The sequence below is a fragment of the Euprymna scolopes genome, chromosome 2 (genome assembly GCF_053919585.1).
Source record: "Euprymna scolopes isolate OS-2025 chromosome 2, ASM5391958v1, whole genome shotgun sequence".
NCBI lineage: Eukaryota > Metazoa > Mollusca > Cephalopoda > Sepiida > Sepiolidae > Euprymna > Euprymna scolopes.
The window spans coordinates 146,178,662-146,202,465 of record NC_136483.1 but is presented as its reverse complement, the minus strand read 5'-3'; the positions used below and the strand labels follow the sequence as shown (position 1 = coordinate 146,202,465).

Below are 23,804 nucleotides of genomic sequence, written 5' to 3'. Positions count from 1 at the left end.
TTCAAAGACAAATCATTCTACACGAAGGCACTGAATTAGGAGAAGTGTTGGAACGAGCATATCACCCTCAAAGGATACTATGTTGATGAAAAATGTTAAATTTATTCTAAAAGTTCGCGCAGCTTCCATATTCTCTTAGCTTGTAGTGGGAATTCCCTCTTTACTGCCCCAACTGTATCAAAATGCAGAAGTTTAAATACAATATGAATAAACATCTTGCTTCCCAACTCCCCACTTTGGTTGCCCCCTAGAAATCTGAACCTTTTCACAGTAGCTCCTTACATGCCAGTGGCAATATGCCTTGTTTGGGATGGATAAAATGAAGGTAAAGTAATCACAACAAAACAAATAATAAATAAAAATTTTTAAAAAACTAGAAAAGCAAAGAAAACAAGAAAAACAACACAAAAAAAAATAGACCTGATGGGATTTGAATCTAGTATGGCTGATTACAAAAATTATGCACTCCAATAATACTTGGTTATTTTCAAAACTTGTCAATGCCATATCAACAGAATCCAAGAACTATGGTTCTAAGGGAAGAGGGTCTTTACTATTCACGATAGGGGTTCAGTGGGATTTAATTGGAGACCCAGCCCCCTGAAAATTATCTATCCTAGGTAACATCTTCACCCTCGCACCAAAGAGACTGAGTCAGAGTTAATCTTGGATGTGCGTGTTGCTTTCATAAGTGGAAGAGTGCCAAATGAGCTGTGATCAATTTTTACAATGACTCCAGAGGATTTTCAAGATACTGAGATCTCCACTTGAAACTGGTTTCGTGTCATAATTTACCATTTATGTGAATAGAAATAAGTTATCTGTCAAAATAGTGTAAATAAATCTGACAGTTCCACCTTTGAACAACTAATTTCGTATAGCCACATCCCTCTAGGAATATTCATCAATTCATCTTTATGCTAGAGTATCTTGGTTAAAAAAAAAAAAAAAAAAGAAAGAAAGAAAAAAAGAAAGAAAAAAAAGAAAGAAAAAAAAGAAAGAAAAAAGAAAAAAAATGTGAAGAAGAGAAAATTAAAAAATTTTTTTTTTTTTTAATGAATAAAACAAAAAACAATAATGCACAAATCCATTAAAAAAAGAAATTATATGGTTTTAATCTATCAAATAGAATTTCAATTAAAAATCTATATTTACAGCAGTACAATAGAATAACCTAGCTATAGTAAATACAGAGAAATATACAGCATAAATACATCGACACACCGGTTCTCGTTAGGTCACTGAAGTTAAGCAATGTCGAGCTTGGTCAATACCAGATGGGTGACAATTTGGGAATTCCAGACGAGGGCATCGACACCACTCTGCGAGAACTGCAAAACCTTAATGTTGTCATTTTCCATGATCATGTTACACATGCGACTAAGGGACACTTGTGAACTTAACATTCCCATGAAACTTTCTCCTTCAGAGGAAATCGGTTTAACCTGCCTAGGGTGAATGCTGCTGGTTAGTCAAAATATAGGTAATATAAAAAAAAAAAGAAGACATTTGGGTACTCCACATAATAGTTATTTATATTAGCTCAATGGTTGAATATACAGTAGAACCTCGGGATACGGCATTAAAAATGAGTAACAAAATACAGTACAGTATATAATACACGTATATATAATCAAATAATATTATAAATAACACCGTAGGGTGGGGCAAATAACGTAAACAGGGTCTGGAAAAGCGTTGTATTCCACATCGTAACCTGGAAAAACAGTATCCTATAGCCACCGTATCCCGGGGCTCTAATGTGTAGATCAAATAGAGCTATTATAAAGTAAGTTCAGATAAAGAAAATTAGCCTATTATTTATATTCGTTCCAAGAAGTTAAACAACAAAATTTGATGTACAATCGTTTCTAGTCTTCTGCGCCCCTCATAACAAAAAAAAAAAAAAAAAAAATCACAATTTAGCACCATTTAAGAATATATGATATTATGATAGAAAAATAAAAGCTATTATATAATTTTGTAACAATCTATTTATAATAATAATAATAATAATAATAATAATAATAATAATAATTTATTATTAATAAATAAATGAAAACCACAAAATTCTTTGGGATATGGAGGTACAAACGGATAAAGTCACCCACGCAAGAAGACCCAACGTTATGATTAACAAGGAAACTGCCAAATTGTAGATTTTGCCGTTCCAGCAATTTACAGGGTGAAGATCAAAGAGACAGGAAACAAAACAAATACGCGAAATTTGCCAGAGAACTGAAAGGAAATGGAACATGCAGAAAATCGATATAATACCAATAATTGTAGGAGCACTAGGAACAGTCCCGAAAATGTAAATTATGGTAGTAGTTCTTGTAAAAAAAGAAAAAGAAAAAATGAAACTTAATTTACATTTAATTTCCCAAAGGTCAGGGCATTATTCTGTACTTCTACCTTTATTTTTACATAAACCTTGTTTTAACAAAAATATGAAATATAAAAACGGTAAATTTTTACTTACTTTTCACATCAACAATCACTTTTAAAATGACAAATTTTGTAGATCTTCAGGTATGCTGAAATCGAATATCGTATTCAAATTTGCCACAAACAAGTAGTTTTCTGGATATTAAGCAATGTAATTCCTTGTGTTAAGATTGGTGGCCATTTGTATGCGCGCTTGCGCCTACAAAACTGGCCACCACATTATCCGGAAAAGTACTTGTTTGCGGCAAATTTAAATGCGATATTCGTTTTCAGCATTCCCGAAAACCTACAGAGTCATCATTTTAGAGGTGATTGTTTAAGTGGAAAGTAAGTAAAAAATTTATAAAATAATTTTCATAAAAAAACAACAAAAGAAAATTATCTATGTCATTTTTGTGTCAATTTCAACTAAAAGCAATATTATTTAATTATCATATCGGAATTTATAACATATTATTGCATTATTAGATAAAACATGTACTTTCACGTTTCATTCATCCGCCATTATTTTTGGGTGAAACTGCAGTCACTTTCCCTGTTTGTTATTTAAGTATATCTTGCAATTTCTTTCAAAATGTATTTTCAATAAAAATTAATTTGTCATTTTTTGGATATTTTACTAATTTCGACATGACAATTAAGTAAATACCATTAAGTTTTAATTGGAATTCAATATTTCAATTTTGTTATTCTGAAAGAAAGCGCACCATGCACCAATTTATGTACCAAGTTTCATCGTACACGTGGAAAAAGCCGAAATAGTCAGCGTCTTTAAGGAGTCGAGAAAAAAGGCTAGCTACGGAAGAAAAGTAACTCAAGTTCATGATTTTGTAGATTAAGGATAGAGTTATGAATTAGAGTTATCGTTCTTCTTTTGCTAGCATCTTTCCGAATCTCTTTGTAATAGATGAATTGGAAGGGATCGAGTTTTCATTCCGGCGTTTCACGAGTACAATGAAACTTGTTCCGATAAAACGTGTTGAGACACGGCCACCGAGAGTGGTGGTGACTGGTGGTTGAGAGCACTCTGTTTTGGGGTTGTTTGGAAATGGAACGGAAATTTCAATTTCGTTCCGTTTTATTTATTTATTTATTATTTTTTAATTGCGTATGCGCCAATACAATCGAAAGTAATTGAAAGAATAAAATTTAACAATTGTACTTTTTGAAAACGAAAGATTTTTTTAATATACATATATATATATATATATAAAATTTTATTATAAAAAACGAAATAATTTAATTTTTAAACGAAAAAAATATCAATTTGGTAAAATTGTTGGTATTTTTCTAAATTAAGTCCAACTCAACTCACCGTTCACATTCTAAATGTCGACTTTGTAGTTTTTCGGGTATGCTGACAACGAAGAACGGCCTTTTTTTTTTTTTCGGAATAAAAAACCTCAACCTCCCCATGTTAGGAATGGCTTTCGGAATAAACACCCACAACCTTGTCTGTCAGCATACCCGAAAACCTATAAAAGTTAACATTTCGAATGTCAACGGTGAGTTTTCGATTTTGTTGGCGCATGCGCAATTAAAAAAAATAAAACGGAACGACATCTAAATTTCTATTCCCTTTTCCAAAACATATCCAAAAACAGAGCGGAGCGGCGAGCGCTCTCGACAAGTTTTACCCTTGCTCCAAATTCATTTTTAAATGTTCTTTATTAAACTGCTACTATTCGCAATAATATGTTACCACCGGTCGCATATTTTTGTTAGTGTCGAATGAGTGCCCCCGATTCCCAAGAAGGGAGTATTATCTGAGAGAATAATGGCATGATAACGAAATAGTACATTACATTACTGCCCATAACGGAGGAGGAAATGCTTGGGGACAGGGTCTTATGAAAACAGAACTGATGTTGCAGTGCAACAGTACTGCAACATTGTTGCAGTTGCACTATCTCATCGCACCCTGGAAAATGGGTATCGGCCCCTTCCCCTAAATTGAGCATAGTATAGTTTCGGCTTCAGACAGAAACCAACATCTCCATTATTAGGTACTTATGCAGCATACGGACCGTGCTGAAATAATAGAGTTATTATTTAGAAACCCACTCGCAACGTTTTGGTAACTACTCTGTACTAACAACGTTTTGTTAACTACTCTAACAAAAACGAAAGATACCGTAAAAATTGAATTTAACTCGAGAATCCTATATAAGAAACAGCACGGTACGTATATCTGCGTAAGTGCTGATTATCATTATTTATTAATTTACAATAACATAGTTTAACTAAAAGATAAGCTGTTTGGGATTAATGTTGAAACCCATTTCATTCTAAAATAATTTACGAAACTGAAACAGAAATCGACTCGTACGAAATGCTCTTTGTAAAAATAAACAAATAAAACGTGTAGATTGTGTATCGCTGCTGGTCCCAACTTCCAGAAAGAACGGATCATTTCAAAGGTTAGAAATTAAGATAAGATTTAAAATAAATGTCTTATAACTTTGTTACGAAGAAGAGAGGAAAAGGAGTGGGTTTATCCGTGGCCTTCGTTGTCTTTTAAGACGGTCTTGGTTTATCTTATTTTATTTATTCATTTAATTTTTTTGGTGCTTAGTGCTGCTTATCGTATTTCCAAGTTTAATTAAAGTTTTGATATATTTTTTTAATTTAAGTGTAAGGTTAAAATATAGAATAGGTACAAAACACCCTCCCCATGTTAAGAATGGCTTTTTAAATAATAGCGTTATTATTTCAGCAGTCAGCACGGATCAATAAGTGCTCTACTAGAGCTCTAGTACCAATTTTAGTACCAATTTTTTCATAGCCGTGTTTGTAACAATATGAGAAAATTAAATCGAGCGAAGTTATATTTCACAATTTGAGGGATGAAGATTAAAAATTAATGTGGATTATTTCGCCCATTGTTTTCACCTGAATATATTCACAACGTTTTGGCCGATGCAACCCCGGCCTTCTTTTCAAGCATTAATAATAGGCGGAAATTTCCAACTAAACCCTTCCCTTGGTATTTATGCAGAATACGGACCGTTCTGAAATAAATAAATAAATAAATAAATAATAATAATAATAGAAACCCGTTAATACAGAGAAGAAGAGGACGTTTTGTAAAAATTCTGTACTTTCACCAAGCAATTCAATAAACAAAAGATACCATAAAAACTGAATTCAACTGGAAAATATTATCTAAAAATAGCACGGTCCATAAGTACCAAACCTTTTATTTGTTCTACGGGGGTAGATTGTTCTTGTCCTATCAGCCATGTCGGTACGGAAGCGTTATTTTTATGTTATTCTTGGTTATTATCACCGATAGTAAGGATTGCACCTTCAACTTCCATAACACTTGTACTCTTAAGCCGTGTGTCCATGAGTGTTTGGTTTCCTATTTACAATGCCTCCCCACGGGACAGAGTTAGAACTTTCATAGTTTTCCTCGAGTTATTTCGAAAAGATGCGCCTGAAGAATGGAGGCCACATATCGGTGGAAACGTTGTGATTGTTATATACTTAAGATGAAAATAGTAGCTCGAATAATGCAAGTTAAAATCAGTTTAAAAACGAAATGGCAAGTTTTTTTTTTTTTTTTTTTTTGTTAATGAAAAAAATTTGTCATAGAGAGAAAAAAAAAAAATCTTACAATCCCCCCCCCCCCAAAAAAAAACAAAACAAAACGGGTGCTAATGCAGAGAGTGGTCTGGTCCGGGTCCGCGCTATTTTTTTTTTTTTAAATAGGATTTCCACGTTTAATTAAAGTTTTATGAGATGTTTTTTTTATTCAGTTGTAAGGTTAAAGTATAGAATAGGTACAAAACACTCTCCCCTCCCCATGTTAAGAATGGCTTTTTAAATAATAACGTTATTATTTCAGCACGGATCACTCTCAGCATGAGTACCACAAAATGTAAACAAACACAAAAGAGACGAAAAATAAAAATTAAAATAAAATAAAAAATATTATCCGTACCTGATGTGTTTTAAAGATGATGATGATTATGATGATGATTCTGATTTAAGGTTAATACTTTTTTTAACAGTTTTCAATTTTGAGATGTTGCTTTTTTTGTAGAGTTTGAGATGATGATGATGAGGAGGAAGTATGAAAATTGCAGAAAATAATACACTTAATATGATAATGAAAAAAAATATTTAAAATTCAAATATTGAAAAACAATATTACTTATTTCGTTTTTCTTCTCTGTAAGCTATTATATTTCTTTCTTTCATTGGAACTCTGGAGTCGAAATGAAGCAGAAACGTATATAAACACTAATTATTACAATAAATACATACGAGTAGATGTTTAGAAAGAAATCATGCGGCAGTGGTTGTTTTCTTTCTCTCTCTCTCGTGTATTAATACAAAGATAGACAGGGAAAGGGGGTAACCACCAACAACAAAAACAATGAATGGCAACTAAGAAGGAGGAGAAGGTAGAGAAGAGGTAGAAACGTAGTAGCACTGTAGCACACACCTGCTATGTATACTTATCACTCGAGGTCGGATTCATGGGGCAGTGTAGTACGCTTATAGCGTCCCAAATTAATGAAAGTAGCCGTTTAAATCAACTTCCGGTTTCTCTTTCCTTGTGTAGACATTCATTTTTTACTGGTCAAATTTCGTTTTTGTTTTTAACATAATATGGACTCGAATTCATACTAATTCGAGATGCGACACAAAGACCAGGTTTCCGGTAACTATACAGCCCTCACAGGCTTGTGGCACTGGAGTGCGGTTCTGCTGGGTGTCGAGAGGGAGGGGCTGGGCTCCCCTCCCAGATATTACCACCTTTTCGAGAAGAAAGGATTAATCAATTGCCGATCGCCGGAGTCGCCCCAACGAGAGAATGCTGATCGATACCATCGCTGCAAATTTTGCACCCATCCAGAGTGTTCTCCATTGTTTTTTTAGGGAGAGGGGGGGGGCTATATTTCCCCATATTAAATTGACCTCGTATCTAACTTGGCTGTAATTGAGAGGGGGAGGGATGTTTTCCACTAGGAAACATAATTTAACACTTTCCCTACGTTTCAGTCATTTTTACTCACAATTTCAAGTTCACACACACACACACACACACACAAAATATATATATATATATATATATATATATATATATATATATATATATATATATATAAATGGGGGAGTTAATAAAATCAATTCTTTAAGAGGAGACTTATCGGGATAATACAAAGCTCAATAAATTGTTTTGGAGCTTACCCAACACCCTCAATTGATGTATATCCTTATTAAATAAATGAATGAATCTATATATATATATATATATATATATATATATTACTATATAGTTTTTATACCTTCATTTTTTCTCTCTACTGACTATATATATATATATATATATATATATATATATATATATATATATATATATATACACACACACACGTTAAAGTTAGTTGATTTTTAGCTATTTCTTTTCTAACTGACGATAGCTCAAACGGTAATGACTCAGACTGTAGGGCCGTAGCGGTAAAAATTTTGGTTTCGGTTTGGATTCTAGCTGTTGTCATCCAAGTCATTTTTTTTCTTCTTTTTTTACTTTTAAAATTACTACTTTAGATTGTATATATTCGATAGAAAATTGCCTATAATAATATATACGCAATCAGCATAAATTAAAATATCATATTTAAGCGTATTTTACGACCTAGCAACGCCGGGTGTTCCCTCCCCCCACCTCGCTAGTAATAACATATAAAAACGAACAGGCAAATACACAGCTGATCAAAAGAACCGTAAGTTAATTTGTTTAATTTCAATGAACGTACGCAACCAATTTTGGAAAAAATGAAAGATGAAAATCTAAAATTATTTATATATTCACCAACGTTTCGTCTTTATTTGAAGACTTAATTGAGATGATTGATTTGAAAAAATAAAACAAAATCAAAATTCAAGTATTTGGCCATTTTGCAGTAGACAACAAAACGAAAAAATTGTTAAAAAAAAAAAAGAGAAAAAAAACAAATAAATGTCAAAATATGTCTACCTAATTAATGTCGCGGTGATATTTACTGGGTGGGTTTCATATCAGTATTTTGTCTAATTTTCGATTTTTAGCGATTATCAAGACTCCAAAAATGACCGTCGCATGTCCTCGATTTTTTTTTGGGGGGGACACTCGATACTACTTTAGTTTCAAAGCAAATAAACGCTTTAAAATAAGTTAAAACGCCAAAAACCTTATCTAGCCTTTGGTAACATTTATTTGTTATATATTTGTTTTTTTTTTATCAGTTGGTGCTTATTCAGATTGGCACTTATGGCGGCAAATAAAATTTAAGAAAATACAAAAATGCCCGTATGATGTATGTACCAGTCAGGGAACGAGGATAAAATATATATAAAAAAAAATTAAAAAATCACAAAAAAACATGTAATTTGATCAAGTAGTTTTATTTTATTCAAGAAAATCAAATATTACTCTTTCGATGAAGGTGAAAAAGCGATGATGAATCAGTGAATAAGGGTAGACAACCCTGATGCAATGCACGCGGAAACTCAAAATACAGTCTGATTAGTAATCAGTTATTATTTTACTAGAGAATATTGTAAGAGATTATCTTCCCTTATGTTCTCTAGCATAACATGGGGTATTTTTACGACCTGCCGCAGCGTAGTATAAACACCCCCAACCACCCCATGTTAAGAACGGCTTTCGGAATAAACAACCCCCCACCCCGAAAGCCGTTCTTAACATAGGGAGGTTTGGGGTGTTTATAATACGTTGGGGCACGTCATAAAAATTTACTAAACATGTCCTCGTTCGTCACTTTTCGAAAAAAAAAAAATGGTAAATAAATAAATAAATAATAATAATAAAAAAAATACGACCTAATCAATTTTTGGAATATACAATCTTGATTCCGTGACAAGTAGGTGCTATATAAACATTTTCGGCACTTCTACATTATTGGGATGAGATTTCGTAGTAGATAAATGTAGTTTTCAGATTAAAAAAAAACAAAAAACAAGATCAAAGTGTAGTATCTGTTCTTCAGATGCTGCATGCTGCACTTCCATTTCTTGTTCTCTGTCAGTGGGGGAGAAATCCTTCACGACTGAGACAATTTTAATTTTTGTTCCTTTTCTCCACGTTAAAAAACGACCCCGGTGTCTAATTCTGTCCCGTGGGGAGGAATTGTAAATAGGAACTGTGTGTGTGTGTGTGTGTGTGTGTGTGTGTGTGTGTGTGTGTGTGTGTGTGTGAATTCTAATAAGTTACAATGGTAGCTTCCAAATTATGTAGTCGGAATTACCTGAATATTACTAAATTATATATTAAAAAAAATCTTTAATCGTGTTAGCAGGTGGAAATTGCCGCCATCTTGTTTAAATCGAAACGGGAAATTACCTCCCTTTTTTAACTCTCCTATTTTCTCCGATCGCTTTCTTCAAATTCTACTTTTTATTTTCTTTAATAAATAATTTTCTACCTTATCGATTTTCGTAATTTTTGGATATAATCATCTTAAAAATACGAGGAATACGTAGATTAGATACCATTGTTTTCATGTGAAATTCAGTTTTACGATTTCTGAAATTTCGTCCCAATTTTTCTTTGTTTTTCGCTATAAGTGCCAATCTGAATAAACGCCGACCACTTTTTTTTTTCGTTTTGCTGCCGATAGTACAAAATGTCCTCAATATTTTAGTATGACGATGATTTTATAGATACGATAATGAAGATGTGAAGATGAGACGAAGGGAGGAAGCTCAAACACAAATGAGATATCGACGTGCTATGCTTTCTTGCCATGTCACGCAACAAATATTGGGGAACAATTTTTCAAATATCAATAACCTTGCTATAAAAACGGCAACTGACTTTCTGGCGTTCCGAAGCAAATTTAGAAAGCCATTTTTAACATGAGGAGTGGGGTGGGGGGTGCAACTTGGTTAACTTTTACTTTGCGTGGACGGAACTCTTCTAAAATAAAAACAATATGCTTGGGGATGTGAAACTGCACTGGTGCCACATTTTTTTGTTTTGTTTGCAAACAATGTCATTAATTAGATGCGGATGGATGGATCTACAGGTCGGTGTTTGTGATGGGCGGGGGGGGGATATTAAGTTTTATAAATACTCTTAATGTGACAAAAATAAAAATTGTACCAATAGGACAGGACAAAAGTACTTTGATTCCTAGCCTGAAGGCTATTTTTTTTTATGTATTTGTTTGTACTTTTTGTTTCCTTGCACAAAAAAGGCGACAGATCAATCATAAAACAAAGGATTTTTGACATATTTTGACACTAGTGCGTAGTGCGATGGTACAACTTTTTGGTTAAGTCCAAAAATTCAGTACACAAAGTTAAAACGCCGGAAGTTGAGGCGGTATAGCTAAAATATAGAACGGAAGTCACTAAACATGAAACGAAATACGAAACCACGTAGAAATTATTTCAAAAAAATACTTTAGTTTCTCGTGTTATTTATGAAACAAATAATAATAATTCTGATTTCGTTTATCAAAGTCTCTCTGGAAAGAGATGGGATTCATTTCCAGAGGGTTTCCCTTAATTCCGGCTCCAAACAAGGAGCTTCAAAGATCAAGGGGTTTTCTAAGGATAATAATAATAATAATAATAATAATAATAATAATAATAATAATAATAAACAACTTCGATTTTGGAATTCAATCAATAGTAGCTACCTTGTTTTGACAAAATGATGTGATAAAATTTTTGAAAGACATTCTAAGAATTTACAAAATATATATTAAAAGAAAAATCTATTTACAGAAATGTAAAAAATAACTTTTTAAATTTTTTCCGTATTAATATATTTTAAATATTAAAAAAAATATATATTTAGAGAAATGTAAACTATGAAAGTTTAAATTACTTTTTTGAAATAAAATATTTCCATGTGAATATATTTTAAATATTAAAAGAAAATAGTTATAGAAATGTAAAAAAAAAAAAAAATAATAATAAGTTTTTTATTATTATTGTTTCATGATGAAATAAGGAGTGTTTCCATATGGTTTCGTATTTCGTTTCATGCTTAGTTCCATATTTAACAACAGAGTCCACTTCCAGTACTGAATTTTTGGATTCATCCCAACTTTTTTTAGTTTTCAGTCGGGACATTTAGAGAGTGCAGAGCAAGGACAGACAAAGGCAATTTCTGGACCGAATCGAAAATCTCACAACAATAAATGCGTGTTTATTTTATCTATTTTTTCTGTTTTTAAGAATAAATTTAAGAAAATTATAATAACACAAAATACAGTTTTAAACATAAATTAGAAATTAAATAATAATAATAAAAAAATTGGCGCTTCTACAGAATTGGGACGAGATTTTGTAGTCGATAAATGGAGTTTTCAGATAAAAAAAAAACAATGGTTTCAACTGATTTTTTTGTCAATTCTAATAAGTTACAATGGTAGCTTCTAAATTATGCAGTCCGAATTACCTGAATATTACTGAATTATATTAAAAAAAAAAAAACTACAACTTTAATCGTATTAGCAGGTGAAAAATTGCCGCTATCTTGTTTGGATCAAAACGGAAACTTACCTCCCTTTTGAACTCTCCTGTGTCTTACGATCGTTTTCATGAAATTCTATTTTTTTATTTTCTTTAATAAATAATTTTCTACTTTATCGATTTTCGTCATTTTTGGATATTACCATCTTAAAAATAAGAGGAATACGGAGATACCATTGTTTTCATGTGAAATTCAGTATGACGCTAATTTTGTTTTTGTATTCTGAAATTTTCGAATGCGTTTTTTTTTGTTTGTTTTTTTTTAGAAAGTTTTCGTTACACATTTCTTGAATTAAAATAAATATAAGACAATTATAATCACAAAATAGATTTCTGCTCCTAATGTACGCTTGTCTGAAATTACGCACTCTCCAAATATCCCAACTGAAAACCCCCAAAAGTTTATCTTCTCACTAGTGCACAAAGTGCCATTTTTTTTAAAGGCGCTTATACAGTTTAGTCAAGACATTAAAAAAAATGAAAATATTGAAAAACAAAAGTTATATTGTACGTACTCGTAAGTTCTCTGAAAAAAAATTTCACTTAATTTCATCAAGTAGTTTTTATTTTACAGCGAAAAAAAAAAAACAATTTATGATACCGAGCAAAAGGTTCGATTTTTAGGAAGAAAAGCTAGTATTAAAGATGGGGAGGGAGTGTCAGCGCTTTAACTGGAGTTATCTCCCTTTGGCGAGCTCAACAAATTTCGTAATGGCTGACTTCAACGCGCTCTCATAAAAACGTGTTTTTTCTGCTGTAAAATAAAAACTACTCGATCAAATTAAATGAAATTTTTTTCGGAGATCTTCAGTCCAAAATAGATACGTATAATATAACCTTTTTTTTTTTTTTCGCTATTTTCATTTTCTAATGTCTTGACTAAACTGTACAAGTACTTTTTTATTAAATTGTTAGGTGAACCGTGAACCGAATAGTTATAAAACATCCTCCCTCCCAATATTAAGAATGGCTTTCTAAATGATAACCCAATTATTTCAGCGCGACCAATTTAGTTAACCCCCCCCCAAAAAAAGCTACTTTAATTAATTAAAATTTAAATAATTTCCAGTTGTTTTCGTCAATTTTTGTATATTTTTTTTTTAAATAAAAGAAGTAATTTAATTAAATAATGAACAATAAGCAAAACGTGAAAGTAATCTAAAATATACTTTCTAAAACAAGGAATCTAAGTTATATCCACTGTTTCTGCAAGCTTATTTTTAAAATTTGGTCTGTCGTCTTTCTTTGTACAAGCACCAAAAAAATAAAGCCAACTAAATGCATTCATTGAGTAACGTTTCTTTTTTTTTTTTATATATATTTAACTAAACTTTTAGTAGTATTGAAACTACCCCTCCCCCCCCCCCCCCAAAAAAAAAAAACTGCGATTCTACCTTTTGAAGGCAATTACGTATGAACTCTCCGAAAAACTTGTCAGAAAGACAAGGACTTAAAAAAATCCTTTTCGAATTTAGAATGGGGGATCAAGTTCGCATAATATTTTAACGTAAAAATGATCTCTCATTTTCGGACAGACCCAGCATTTTTGCTTCTATGGGAGGTAAATTCTGTGCATATTTTGAGATGGATGGGTGGGTGTGTCTATTTTTTTTAAATGATTACGTGTAGTTTTACAACCTTGCCACTAATGCTTAGGGTTAGTGATAAAAAAAGTTAATTAACTACTCTAAAAAGTTAGAACGGCCAGGAAATTGGTAAGGGGGCGTCATTTCACGATAAATTTAATATACGAAACTGATCTTCCACTTTAAATTCTAAAAAAAAATTTTTTTTTTTTTCTTTCCGCAAAATTTTTCTAGGTGTTCACACGGAATCGCCTAAAAAAGAAAAATCTCATGGAAGGGGGTTAGCTGAGAGTTTTAATCTACACCCCCCCCTAAATAATATTGATAAAATTTTACTATAAAACAGAAGCTTAAAGTGAAACTTTCTTTCTTTTGATTAAGAGACCATCTTTAAAATAACAAAACAAAAACAAACAAACAAAAAAAAACAACTTTATCTTAATAAAATTCCCCTTCCATTTTAATGCTAATGTGCCAATTTTACATGCACGCAAATAAATAATAAACCTTAATCATTATAATTAGATGAATTAAATAAATAAATGCTGTAAACAATAGTAATAAAAAAATGGAACATATGAAGAACCTTCTGAAATCTTTCTTTTTAAGGGTAACTGTCGGGGTCCATTTGTAGCGCACATGTCCCTGCCTCCACTCTTAGCACAGGTGGCCGTTTTATTTTTAATTTTTGTTGATGTTTATAGTTGATTCGCCGTCGACGGAGAACTGGCAACCCAAGAAGAAGCATTGACCGTAGTCTGTGTTGTGACGCAGTAACCACTCACTCATTTCAAGTAATAATAACAACGGTAGTAATAGCAGTTGTAGTAACAATGCTTATAGTCGTAAATACGAAGACCAGAATTCAGAAAGCGTTGAACGGAGAAAAAAAAAAAAAAAAAAAAAAAAAAAAAAAAAAAACGTTAAAATAGAAAGTTATTTACTTCATCATGGCCGTCATATCTGAGCTCGGAAATTCTGAATTGGTAAATAAAAAATGTAAACAAAATAAAACAGTTTGATTTTATTATATGTAAATAATTAAACAAATTGCTTAAAATAAATTATTTACCGAAATTATATATATATATATATATATATATATATATATATATATATATATATATATATATATATATTAGTCAGCCACCCCACCCACATACAGTACTGTTTAGTGTTTCGCTGTATCACACCTACAGTACACCTCCATCAGTACGGCTAGACAAGCAACTACCTCAAGCCAAGATTGAAACTCGACCGACAGAGTTTCTAATCGTTATGCTATTCGGTTGATGCCGGACAGTGATTTAACAATGTTTTGACATGGTCCAAACGCCTAAGCTCAATTTGTTTACGCAAAAGCATCGCTTATATATATATATATATATATATATATATATATATATATATATATATATATATATATATATATATATATATATATATATATATATATATATATATATATATATATATATATATATATATATTACACACACACACACACACACACACAACACAACACACATTGTCATTGAAATCGGCCATTTTTCAATCAAATTGATTAATTACCTGCTCTAATTGGAGACCCACCATTGTACCCTGGTGGTGAGGAAGCTTTACGTACCACCTGGCAGTGACTTACATTGCAATCTACATTGTACTGTAGAGAATCTACTGTTGATTTTATAAAATTAGTTCTATATAATAGCTTGAATTAAAGTTTAAAATGCAAAAGTCAAGTATGATAATGCAATTGTGCTCTAAGCAGAAACATTAATTTCAAAAGTGCCTCTGTCGTATCAAAGTATTTACTGTTGATTTTATATGCAGGGCCTTACTGCTTGTGTGGTAAGAAAACTTTTCAAATGCACTTGTGATGTTAGGTTGAATAAGGCATTAACTTTGGTCAGAATCGTTTGTTCCTTCTTTCAGATTTTTTTGATTATCGATACTTATCGAAAACATTCCAATACAATACCTATCTAAGAACACTGCCAGGCACATAAAGTAGATTTGTGTGATATTTAAAAAATATCGGCTCAGCTGTTTAAGAGTCCATAGAAACGAACACAAAGTTTTTGTGTTTTTTTTTTTTTATATATACTAGTAGACCGTCCAGCAATGCCTGGTCATAATGCTTAAATATGATATTATAATTTATGCAGATTTCATATTTATTATTATTATAGAGTCAATTCTTTATTAATTATTATATTTTACCCAATATATAATAGTTATTCCACGGCGTCGCCCGATCGTAAAATACGCTTAAATATGATATTTTAAAAATTAAATCCCTTTAAGGGACATAGAGAAAGAAAATAGGGTTGAAACAAAAATAGGATGTAAGATATGAGAATAGGATGGTGTTAATAACACTACTCTGTTCAAGGATTCATATTCTATTTGGATACCAAAATCTTATATCATTTTTTGTTGCAACCCTTATCTTCTTTCTCTATGTTCCTTAAAGAGATTTAATTTTTAAAACATATTTTCTATGTACATGCTAAATAGCAAAATTATATCAAACCAGAATTAATATTTTGCTAATGATTTTTCCTCTGAGGAGATGAGCCTACATTGAAAATCCATGGATAAAGGAAATTAATTTAAATATTGTATTCTTTGTCTAAACAATAAATTTTATTTTGAAAATTATATTTTTTCCTGAATGAAATTTAAATATAAAAACTATATATATATATATATATATATATATATATATATATATATATGGTAAAAGTGGTAATTAGTAAAAGCCTGAAGAGAGTCCTCAATACTATTGCAGAGCAAATATGTGTTTTATTTATTTATTTTTTTTATTACCGTTTTATCTGTTTGGTTACATATGTTTCGGATGTTGGACCATCTTTATGATCCAACAGTCTTGTCTGACGAGGCTGTTGGATCGTAAACATGGTACAACATCCGAAACATATGTAACCAAACAGATGAAACGGTAATACAAAAATAAAACACACACATATATATATATATATATATATATATATTAATTCAAGCACGTCTGATTGAACACAACTGCGTTATTCTTTTTGCCGATCTTTCTGGATATCTTTTCTAGTCGCCAAGCATTTTTTTTTTAATTTCAGCTGACATGTTATATAAAATCGCGTCTAAAAGTTGTTGTTCGCCCATATTCTCCTCAATAGCTTTCTATCTATATTTTTCAGAGGTAAGCACTTGAGAAGAATATGGCCAAACAACAAATTTTGGGCGCCATTTTATATATAATATGCCAGCTGAAATTAAAAAGACTGCTAGGTGAATAGAAAAGATATCCAGAAAGATTCGAAAGAAGAATAACTATCGTGTTCAATCAGACGTGCTTGAATAATGACTTGCTGCCAAAATATACAAATATATATATACATTATATATCTATATCTAATATATATATATATATATATATATATATATATATATATATATATATATATAACTACTTTATTTATGCACATAAATTAATATACGAAAGTATAAATTTATGCGTAAACTTTAAGTATTTACTTCAACAGTGCTCAATACCTAGGTAGAGCTAGTTAGTAAGTTATAAAATATATATGGCGATTAAGCTACACTGAATATTCTGCGTTTCATCCACTCTAGGATTCTTCAGGCTTATGCATAAGCCTGAAGAACCCTAGAGTGGATGAAACGTGGAATATTCAGTGTAGCTTAATCGTCATATATATTTTATAACTTACTAACATTATATATATATACATATATATATATATATATATATATATATATATATATGTATATATATATATATATATATATATGTATATATATATATATATATATATACACGAGAGAGAGAGAGAGAGAGAAATAAAGAATAATTATTTTTTAATTATAATTATCAAGCCCCTTTAAGAATATTTAAGGACAGACACTGTGGAAAATAACTAAAAGGCAGTCAATTGGAATAGTGTACGATTATAAATATCTCCAATATCAAATAATCCTTATACACTGTGAAATTTACTTTATGAATGAAAACCAAAGAGGGAAGATATAACATATATATATATATATATATATATATATATATATATATATATATATATATATATATATGTGTGTGTGTGTGTGTGTGTGTGTGTAATCTTTGAAATGAGAAAAAATGGCAGAGTGTGTCGGTTGCACAAACCATGTTAGTTGTTCAAAATGGTATATTTTCTTAGTTTTTTAAGGTAAACATCTGATGAGTATGTGACTAAAAATGCAGCAAAGACATAATTTTGCAGACTTGTTAGTTGCAATACGAAACAATATTGTAAATGAATACCTTTTGAAAAGTAATAAATGACCAACTGAGAAAACTTGATATTTGGAATTTGCAGAATTATTATATTACAATATATATGCTCTGGAAACCAATAAAAAGTCATTCATTGAGCTTGGATTTTTTCTAAATTTATATTTTAAAAAAGGTTTATGTAAAGCAGGTTATTTATTAGAAAAATTTTTTATCCATTGCGATTGGTATATACTAACTGAGTACGTTTTAAGTAAATGATTTACACACACACACACACACACACACACACACACACACACACACACACACACATTCTTATGAAAAGAAACTGGAATCTTAGGGAGATATCAATCATACCAGTTATTATAGGTGCTACAAGCTTATGAAGAAGAACCTGAAGTCCTACCTAACTAATATTCCTGGTGGACCAAGTGTAAGAGAAACCCAAACAATTGCACTTAAGGGAACAGCAAGGATACTAAAAAGCGCTCTCGGTTGGTTTCAATAAAAAGCAGGGAAATGTTGGCAGCTGGTTTGGCTGCCCCATATCCAGCATTACAATCTTAAAAGAAAGAAAATGAAAAAAAAAGTTTTTTTCTTAATTTTCCACTTTACTTTATTGTTCTGATGATATAATAAAGTTATAGATAACTTTTATTCCTTATGTTTCATTTGATATATATATATATATATATATATATATATATATATATATATATATATATATATATATATATATATATAATTAGTTTCTGGAATAGTGGATAAGCAAGCCAACATTTTATTTCATATTTACGCCTTCATATGCACATTAATTTTTTTTTTTTTTTACCTTTAGTGTCAAGATAAAATCATTGTACAAAGATGTGCAGAATCTGTGAGATTCTGAGGAGGGAGGGTAATTGATATGATTGTCAAAAAGGAGATAGGGAGAGATGCAGTGGGGAACGGTGGTAGGCATAATAAAAGTGGAGGGTGTGTAAAGAGAGAGAGAGAGTAGGAAAGGAGAAGAAATGGTGGGGATGGAAGATTGGGGAATAGAGAATGAGAAAAGAACTAGAGAGTGGGAGGTGGTTGAAGAGTTGGAACTAAGATATAGAATATCAAAGTGAAGACGAAGAAAAGAGGGAAGGGTATAGAGTGAAAAATAGATCTCCAAAGAGGGTATAAGGTTGGAAAGGAAGGTAGACTAAAGAGGCAGAGGAGAAAAGGTAAGACAAAAAAATAAATGGGAGAAGGAATGGTAAAGAACTGAGTGGGTGGTAGTGGGGCCAAAAAAAAAAAAAAAAGAAAGACAAGTGGTATATAGGAACAAAGGAAAAGACCTGTTGGGTGGGTAGGTAGGAAAGAGACAGATGGAAAAAAGGTAGGGAAGAGGGTGGTGGAGGTACAAGAATTTAGAGAAAAAGGAGGAAAAAGAGGACGAGAGAAAGAAAAACGAAGAAAGCGAGAAAGAGATAAAAGTCAAAAGAAAGGGGAAGAAAGAAAAGGAAAGAAAAAAGGAAAAGAAAGGGAAAAGAAGGAGGAAGAAGAAGGCAAAAGATAGGGACTAAAGAGAAGGTGGGGAAGACAAAGGAAGATAGAAAGGGAGAAAATAGAGAGTGGGGGGGAGAGAGTGGTGAGGAGGAAGAGGTGTAAAGAGAGGGTAGGGAGAAAAAGAAGTAAATGAGTTTGTGAGGAGAAAGAGGAAGAAGAAAAAAAGACGAGGGAGAAGGAAGAGGAAATAGAGGGGGAAAGAGAAGGAGAGAAGAGAAGACAATTTCAAGGTTGAGTGCTAGGGAGAAGGCGTGTCTGCCATGTATTTTCCTGTAAGACCTTGGTTTACTGGATTATCCCAAATTTTAAAGTGAGACATTTACGCAAAACACACACACACACACACACACACACACACACACACACACACACACACACACACACGTGTGAAGAAGATACACATGGAGAAAGAGAGAAAGAAATACCTGCATGCACATTCACACATAAAGAGAGAGGGAGGGGAGAGATAAAGGAGGTGGGGGCTATAAATTAAGGAAATTCTGCTACTGCAACGCTTGAAATTAATCTACATTATATTTGCAAGAAGAGTTCATTGGGTACACACACACACACACACACACACACACACACACACACACACACACACACACACACACACACACAGTATCCATTGTTGCTATTATGTATGTTGAAGACTTAGATTGATAAATATATGAGTGTCATTCCAAAAGTATGGCCTCCTATTTTCTAACTAAAAAAAAACAAAACGTGGAAGAGCTACGAAGACTGGTGTGGTACCATTAAAACGAGCAACTTTTTTTGGGTCCTGAATTTATTTTTCTACATAATCACCGTCATTATCAATGCACTTCTGTCAGCCACTTTTGATGCCGCAATCGTAAAAGCGTGGAGTGCTCTTTGTCACTTACATCTCTCTTACCATTCTGAAATCAGCAAACCCATCTCCTAATTATGCGGATATCAACTGCATCGGCTTCGTAAACATTCAATAGGCGCCGGTGAATCAAATTTTTTTTTCTGCATGGAAGAATTCAATCACGAATCTCTGATTCTGATGCACGTCCATGACAGGGGTTGCTTTCTTAGAGTCTCACACCGTCAATATCTGCAACACAAATATGAAACTTTCAGGTCATGGATGTATAAGTTCAGTCATCTTAACAATGCAATTGGCAATTCACATCTTGTTCATTAGGACGGATTAAAAAAAAAAATAGGAGGCATTATTTTGGGACCGTCCCTTATATATAATACTTGCTGGATGGTGCTTAATAAATTTTCAACCAAAACTTTATATAATACACATTTTATTCTTAAGTTTTTTCATAAATACAAGACAAAAACTTCCGTAATTTATTCATATCAATAGGCATTAACATTTTGGTAATTTATATGACCATAAAGAAATGAAAAGAAAAAAGAAATCAATCTTTCTGAGTGATTACTGTTAATATCAACAAAAGTATTGCATATATATAAGAAAAATAAGACCACAAATGAATAACATTGTACATTAATTTATTTTAAGTTGTTTTTTTTAAATAGTTATGCAAATTAGGCAGTCAAATAGCTGTCTTTGAGTCTTCCGTTTGTACTATAATATACAGTACTAGCAAGGAGCATTGCCCGATCATAAAATACACTTACGTGTCTACGTTCCTCTATTCTTTTTTTTTCAGTTAGATAAAACACATCATTTTAGAGAAGACATTTTTTTCACTCTTGTTCACCACAAGCAAAGCACAATGCTAGTGTGAATTAGGGATATCCTAAGTGGAAAGTTGTGCAACGAGATGTTTATCCACATTATATTTAAACTTCTGCGTGTCGGTATGATCACAGAAACAGGAAGCAGAAGGGGGATTCCAAAAAGCTAGCAGTTCAAGAAAAGAAGCTATTAGAGTAGAAAGCCCCCCCCCCCCACCGACATTTGGAAACCTCAAAAATCAAGAGGTGGGATCTTTTCTTTCAAATTTTGGTCACCCCTTTTTTTTTTTTTTTTTTTTTAGTCAGATACATACAAACACGGCAGATTCAGCAAAGTGGTTATCTCCTGCCTTGATACTCAACAAGCACTATTATTCTACAAGAAATGTCCGCCTTAGTAAATAAGAACTTTGATCGCCTGGTTTTCTTCCATATTTCATACAAAGAATGCTAAAACACAAAGTTGGCAGGTGATGCCCGAAAAGAAAGATTCAAGGAATTTGTGAAACATTCCAATGTTTAATTTTCTTTACTGAAAATTGTAACAGGAATAATTACAAAATTCATTTGAAATGTGGCCATTTTTCATTGCCTTTTAATTATATTCTTAATTTAATTAAAAAAAAAAAAAAAAAAAATTATTTGATTTCGAGTTATTAATCAATGGAACTTTCCTGCAAAAAATAAGTTTATGTTTTAAATCAAATAAAAAATGTTTTGGCTTCAAAATATAAAATCAAACATAATATATTTTGTGTTTGGTTCAAATATCTAACGATGGATATCTTGAGTGTAGAGCAATTCTTGTGACAGAAAAAACTGAACCAAACGTGAATGACAAAAGAAACAATTGCAAATCTTAAATGTAGTTGTCCCAAGCAAAATTTAACAGTATCAATCCAGTCAGAGAAGTTCTGAATTGTAAAGAATTCCGGATAAAAAATCGTAGTATTAATCCAGTCAGGGTCCGCAGAGTATAGCTCCTCTCTACAGACTCCTAATTTCTCACCCGGTACACTATCGAAAAAGTTAAAAAAAAACTTTTCTTCTGAAATATTCAGCGTTCACCGTGTCTGGCAGATATGTTTGCTGCATTTCTTCTGAATGCCTTAAACCCTGTTATTAATGGCTCAATGAATGTTTATAAACTGAATTGAAACAATCCTCTTATTCATGCGGTATCACTCGTACTGATACAAAAAAAAAAAAAAAAAAAGAAGAAAAAAAGCTGAATCTACAACTCATAGCCTGTTCAGCTTTTTGACTAAGATTAAAACAATAGGATTTTCTCGTCTCATTCAATCAGACTTGTTAAAACTACTTTATTAGTCTTACACATACATGCTGATCGATAGGAATTTCCATTAAAAGTAACGATTACAAACATAAATATAATAATTTTAACTTTTACATGAGGATCGTTTTAAAAGTAATGCCTCCTATTTTTTTTACTCGAAAGTTGAAGAGCTACAAAGACGGGAGTGGTACCATTAAAACAAGTGATCTTTTGTGCTCCAGAATTTATTTTTCTACATAGTCATTACCATTCTCAATGCACTCTTGCCAGCAATGAATGAAAGCCTTGATGCCTTGGTCATAGGCGGTCCTTTTTTTCATGGCTGCAATTATAGTGTTATATCCAGGAAATGTTGCCCATGTAATGCGTCCTTTTGATGGTGCCAGGTTGGGATTATAAAGTGGGTAAGACAGCACCGTCCAACCAAACTTTGTCACACATTCCGTAGATGTCAAAATCGTGTGTAGCCTGGCATTGTCATATTGCAAATGGAATGTTTCTCTTTCTCTGGCCTTACATGGGTAATTAAAGTCTTGAGATTTGTCAGCGTTTCAACATAACGGTTAAAGTTGACAGTCAATCCTGGTTCCAAGAAATTCAGAAGACGGTGCACATCATTTTACCTGCAGATGTCTGCATCTTGCACTTCTTTGTTAGGGAGCATGAGTGGTGCTATTCCATCAATTATAGTTTGGACTGATAGTGGTGACACCATGTCTTGTTACCAGTGATGATGCGGTCCAAGAATTTGTCATCTTCAACTTGCAGATATTCAAAGAAGCAATTAAAAATGGTAGAGTGGAATTGAGTAGTAACGTACACAAACCCAATAGAGTCCAATAAAATTTAAGGTTTTATATTATTCAGTAATATATATATATATATTTTAGATTTGTCTTTACATAAGCAGTAGTTTGTTGCTACACAGTCATGAGCATGTTTCGGTCTACTAGTATTTACTAACTAGAGACCTCATCAGGCAACAACCTTCATTTTTGAAAACGGAATTCTAAATGAAGAGCGAAAAATATATGTATTATACACACACACACACACACACACACACACACACACACACACACACACACACGTGTTTGTGTGTATACAGGGTGGAATAGTAAAATTGTCGCTATAGGTTTGATGAAAACCGGTTTTCTTTTTTTTGTTGCAGACCATCCACTATTTGGCCAGTTGTGTACAAATCCAAAGAGCAATAAGAGCCCTCTATCATGTCTGAAAGTGACACAATGTTCAACGAGTGAGATCGAAGATATGCTGCTGTACAACTCATGCTCTCTACTGATCTAAGTTATGACAACAGGACCATTGTCAGCACCCTCAAAATCCAAATCCGAACAGTTCAACGCTTGAGGGCACAGCTCAACAAAGTTTCTGGCCAGGGTTATGGTCTTCAGTGTGGTTTTGAGTGAGGATCACATCATACCACCTCACA

The 23,804-nt window shown here is 32.1% G+C and overlaps 1 protein-coding gene across 13 annotated transcripts in view; it reads right to left on the bottom strand.

The window, feature by feature from the left end:
* The window catches only part of LOC145297068 (protein FAM110B-like), a 202,555-nt gene that overhangs the window by 69,538 nt on the left and 109,213 nt on the right, over positions 1-23,804 (bottom strand). The window contains exon 1 of one of the 13 annotated variants that reach the window (XM_080143320.1): positions 14,122-14,432. The exons of 8 other annotated variants lie outside the window; for them this stretch is intronic. In XM_080143320.1, the coding sequence (XP_079999446.1) occupies positions 14,122-14,176 (55 nt within the window). In that variant the 5' untranslated portion in view covers positions 14,177-14,432. Of the gene's footprint in view, positions 1-6,394; positions 6,781-6,901; positions 7,162-14,121; positions 14,433-23,804 lie in introns of those variants that run through there. 4 more of the 13 variants (XM_080143317.1, XM_080143323.1, XM_080143322.1 and 1 more) reach the window with 4 other exon arrangements.